This window comes from Pagrus major, chromosome 11, assembly GCF_040436345.1.
Source record: "Pagrus major chromosome 11, Pma_NU_1.0".
NCBI lineage: Eukaryota > Metazoa > Chordata > Actinopteri > Spariformes > Sparidae > Pagrus > Pagrus major.
This window is the reverse complement of record NC_133225.1, coordinates 20408776-20413190: the sequence shown is the minus strand read 5'-3', so window position 1 is coordinate 20413190 and position 4415 is coordinate 20408776. Positions and strand designations below refer to the sequence as shown.

Here is a 4415-nt window from a genome sequence, read left to right as displayed (position 1 = left end):
TTAATTTAAGTCAGTTTAAGTTTTAGCCCTGTAAGGGAAAAAGTTTGGGCCCCCTGTTTTGGAGCTAGCCTATATTGAGAACTGCATGAATTATGAATACAAAAAACACAGAAGTCCAACACAGCAGCTGTCAGGTTTAGTTTGAGATTTTTTAAGATTTTAAAAAAAGATTTAAGACCTTTTTTTTTTGAACTGTCTTAAAATGCATTTGGTAAACTGTTGGATGATCCTTTAAACCAGTGCAATCTAGTGCTCTAAACTCCAGTCCAAACGGTGGCGCTAATGTCAAAAATGTGAGGGGAAAAACGAACGAAACGAGAAGGCGGAACCCAGTAGATGGTATGTTTCCGGCCGAGCGTATTTTGAGTGAAGACTCCTGTAGCTCCACGGTTGAATCGCGCGCTAATGACCATCAGTTTGGTGTTTTTCCGGCTTTATCGTGTAAAATACAATGGCTGATCCAGGTCGGTATTAGATTGTGTCTATAAAGTTACGAGCTAAGATTTCCATATTCATGACTCTCGTAGTTTACTCTGTAAATGGCGAACAAGGTGACAAGAAACACAAAAGGATGTTAACGTTAGCCTAACGTTTAACTTAGAAAACAGAGCAAACAACTCAACTCTATTAATCAATTGAAGTGGATAATTTAATGCTGCCTTTCAACGCTATCATCCACTTCACACAACAAACTGTTACACATCAACAATATAACCCACTGTACTGTATTTATTCCTTCATGACTCTAGCGGACGTTACCTCTAACGTGCTGTGACGTAGTTAGCTAACTAAGCTCTTGAAATGTTTTCGTCTTCTTGCGACTCAAAAACGTAAAGAAATGTAGCTGACGTCACTCAAAATGAAAGGTTTCAGTCGTTTGTGGCGGTAAACAAGTCTCCAGACTTGATCTTTATGCTCTAATGTGCAAAGGTGGGAGTAACGGAGGACCTAACTCACTTTAAATGCAGTTGTTAAGCTACACACGGTTTAGCTGATGTAAATATTAACAACGGTATTGGGCATGTGTGTGTGCCTGTAATCAAACACTTAATTACAGTTACTTAATTTCTTATCTCACAGGGCCTAATAAGGACAACATCAGAGCTGGGTGCAAGAAATGTGGATATCGTAAGTATCGCTTATTAACCTGGATAAGTGTTGCCTTGGAGTTGGAGTCTGTTGTAAAGTTCAGTGAGTCATTTGTGCGGCTCTTGTAGTCAGATTTTGATAATAGTGACTGTGTGTACTGATTAATACACTAATTCATCTTTCCTTATAGCAGTTGTAAAGATTAGAGTTAATCTAAAATGTAAGCAATAAAACTATCTGGATGTCTGTCACAGTTTTTCATCCATTCTCTCTTGGTTGTACTTTTCCAGCGGGCCACTTGACCTTTGAGTGCCGAAACTTTGTCAGAGTTGACCCCCAGAAAGACATTGTTCTGGATGTAAGCAGCACCAGCACTGAGGAGAGTGAGGAAGACGTGGCTTCAACTCAGCGCAATGAGAAGCTGGGCCGAAGCGGCCAGCATCGTAGAGGTAAATATTGTGATCCCCGTAAGCAATTTTTAAAAGTTTAAAACCTATAGAAAATATTATTTATTGTGAAAAAATAAGGAAAATTGTAAAAACATAAAGATGTAGTTTCAGCTTCAAGGTGTGTACAAGCGACAGGTTTGCTACTTTCCTGAAGCTTTTTTGAGCTTTATTTAGTCTGACAATGAATGAAAAAATAAACAGGAAAAATAGTCAGGAAAGGAAATATTCTTACACCTCCTGTTCTTATTAATCAGGAAAAATTCTTCAGAAAAATTCAACCGTACACCTTCTAAATTCAAGTTTCTTTCTTTCACCGAACAAAGACAAACTTAACTGCCTTGTTAGCTCATTGTAAAACATACTTTACTCAGACTCGACAGAAACCAAAATAAAACTCACCAAATCCATGTTGTTTTTCCTTTCGACTGTTCCATCAATCATAAGCTGTTGTCTAGTTGAAATAAACTGTTCATTCACCGAGTTAGCTGTGAAAATATCCTGGCTCCACACACTATTTTCCCCGGCTACTGTTGCTGCAGCGGCTCTCCCTCCGTTTTTCTTTGGAGGCATTAAATAATAAGCTAAATAAAGTGACTAACATTGGCCCCAAAAAAACCTAACCAGCGATAGGCAAGGCCAAAGGCCGATGTATTTGTCCAACCGCCCAACCCTAATAATTACTAGGTAGTAGATATTCACCTTTGACACAGATGCTCTTTCGTAGTGTGCTAGACATGACAAAGTAAATTCTGCTACCTTTGGAGCTCATAAGGGGTATGTTGGTGATTGCTCATAAATGAGCGGTTGCCCCAGGAGCGCAAGTGGTTGAAATCACAATGTGCCTTTAGACATGCTCTCTTGGATTTTACAGATGTTGTGCTACTTGCTGTTTAAATTCACAAGCAGCAAACAAATGTCTTGAATGTCCTGTGTGCAATTCTGTGTAGGTTCCCATGATGACGATAGAAAGAAGAAACACAAACAGAAGAAGAGCACCGACAGAATGTCAAGGAAGAGGTGTGTTTTTTTTTTCTTACCTTGAAATTTTTCTGTACTTTTGTCCACATTGACCCTAACAGGTACGTTTTAATACTTTTCATGTGTCAAGCATGATATAAATATACAGTTAGCTAAATATGTAATATATGCTCTACTAATATCATGAGCGCATATATATATATATATATATATATATATATATATATATATATATATATATATATATGTATATGTATATGTGTGTGTGTGTCTACACAGTACGACTGTCTGTACACATGTTAACTCTTCTTAGTAATTTATATTGGGCAACACAATTTGTGTTCATAAATCAGAGATTGGTTTGCTTTTAATTTGCAGGTCTGTGGCCCTTCAATGATAAAGTTTGTTTTTTTCTACTCTAGATCTGCTTCGTCATCGAGTGATGAGGAGACCACAAAGAAGAAGAAAAAAGGCAGCAGGTCCTACTCCTCATCCGATGAAGGGGAGAGGAAGCAGAAAAAAAAACTGAAAAGCCACAAAAAGAAAAGCAAAAAGAACAAAAAGGAACACAAGAAGAAACAAAAGAAGAGGAAACCTGAATCATCATCATCTTCTTCCAGCTCCAGTAAATCCTCAGACAGTGACTGATACAACTGAACGATGCTGTGTGTGGAGGACCAACATATTTATTTGCCAGTCCACAAAAAGTGTGTCTTGCAGACATGTTGTATCTTATCTTGTCCCATACAAGTGTCAGTTACTGAAACAGGGATTTAATCCATTCAGTGGTTCCAAAAACACTGTAGAGAACACTGTACCCGGAAGATGAGTTTTACACCATCATGCAAATGAAAAAAAAAAAAAGTTACTAGTTTTCTTAAGCATTTTTGAAAACATGTACGAAGCCTGGGATCATTTTCTGGTGTATCATGTCTTTGTTCCTCCAAAGCCACATGGAACAATCTGTTGTCATATCCATTACTGAACAGTTCAGGGGAAAAGCCTGTTTATTTTTAGTGTGATTGATTTTCTTTTTTTTTTAAGTTTTAGATGGCTACTTGTGGTAAAAGTTTTTTTGTTTTTTTTATACACTTAGTTGCTTCAAGCCTTCTCTTTTGCAATTTCTGAAACTGTACCCAAAAACATTCTTACATGTCAAAGTGAATGCCAATCATGATTTGATGCTCCAGAATCTTATAATAGCTAAGGGTCACAACAACAATTGGCTGATGTATTGGCAATCAGCCAGTTTCTTTGTCAGTGCTGACTATTCAGCAGCAGTTAAACTATCAGCTAATGTCAGTAGACAATTAAAGAGTTTTGTATAAAATTGCTTCAATAATTGTGCTTCTGCTGGGATGGCTTTATAGCAAGTGAAACTCTTGATTGTTCCTGGTGTGTGGATGCTAGTAACGTGAATTTTGTCAAAGAATACATTTGATCATTGAACGTCAACACCTTGATGAAAACCTTCTCAAACTTTAAAGAGTTCATTCCAAAACATTTAAATGTGTACATTTTGGAATCTGTCATTAACTCAGTGTCCTTACACAGCTTTGTTTATTTCCTCTGTACAATTGTTTCAGTCCTCCAATAAATACTCTTGAATTGTAATAAAATATATATTTGTATCAAATAATGTCAACTGTCTTTGGTTTGACTCATGATGCCAGAGGTCTGCTGACATGTAACACAGTCATTTAGCAGATATAATTCTTATTTCCTGTAGAGGGCAGCAACATACCTTTAATGTGTTCAAACCTGACTGAAATCTTCATTAGAGATGAATGGCAATGATCTTTAAGAAAAACCCTTAACATTACTGCTTAAAAAGGAATGTGTGGCTGAGATACATAACCAGCTGTGTAGCAAAGAGCATTTGATTTGTATGCTCTTGAA

General features: G+C 37.1%; 1 protein-coding gene across 1 annotated transcript; it reads left to right on the top strand.

Moving 5' to 3' along the window:
* Positions 1 to 365: 365 nt before the first annotated feature.
* srek1ip1 (SREK1-interacting protein 1) lies at positions 366 to 4161 on the top strand. Its single transcript, XM_073476539.1, has 5 exons — positions 366 to 464; positions 1081 to 1128; positions 1380 to 1538; positions 2486 to 2555; positions 2939 to 4161. The coding sequence occupies exons 1-5, from the start codon at positions 452 to 454 to the stop codon at positions 3162 to 3164; spliced, it is 516 nt and encodes a 171-aa protein (XP_073332640.1). The 5' UTR covers positions 366 to 451; the 3' UTR covers positions 3165 to 4161.
* The last annotated feature ends 254 nt before the right edge of the window (positions 4162 to 4415 follow it).

Bases quoted from the DNA above. Each gene is read 5' to 3' on its own strand.
- srek1ip1 (XM_073476539.1), top strand. The intron at 1,129-1,379 runs GTAAGTATCGCT...GTACTTTTCCAG, and splicing joins GTGCAAGAAATGTGGATATC to CGGGCCACTTGACCTTTGAG. The intron at 1,539-2,485 runs GTAAATATTGTG...AATTCTGTGTAG, and splicing joins AAGCGGCCAGCATCGTAGAG to GTTCCCATGATGACGATAGA.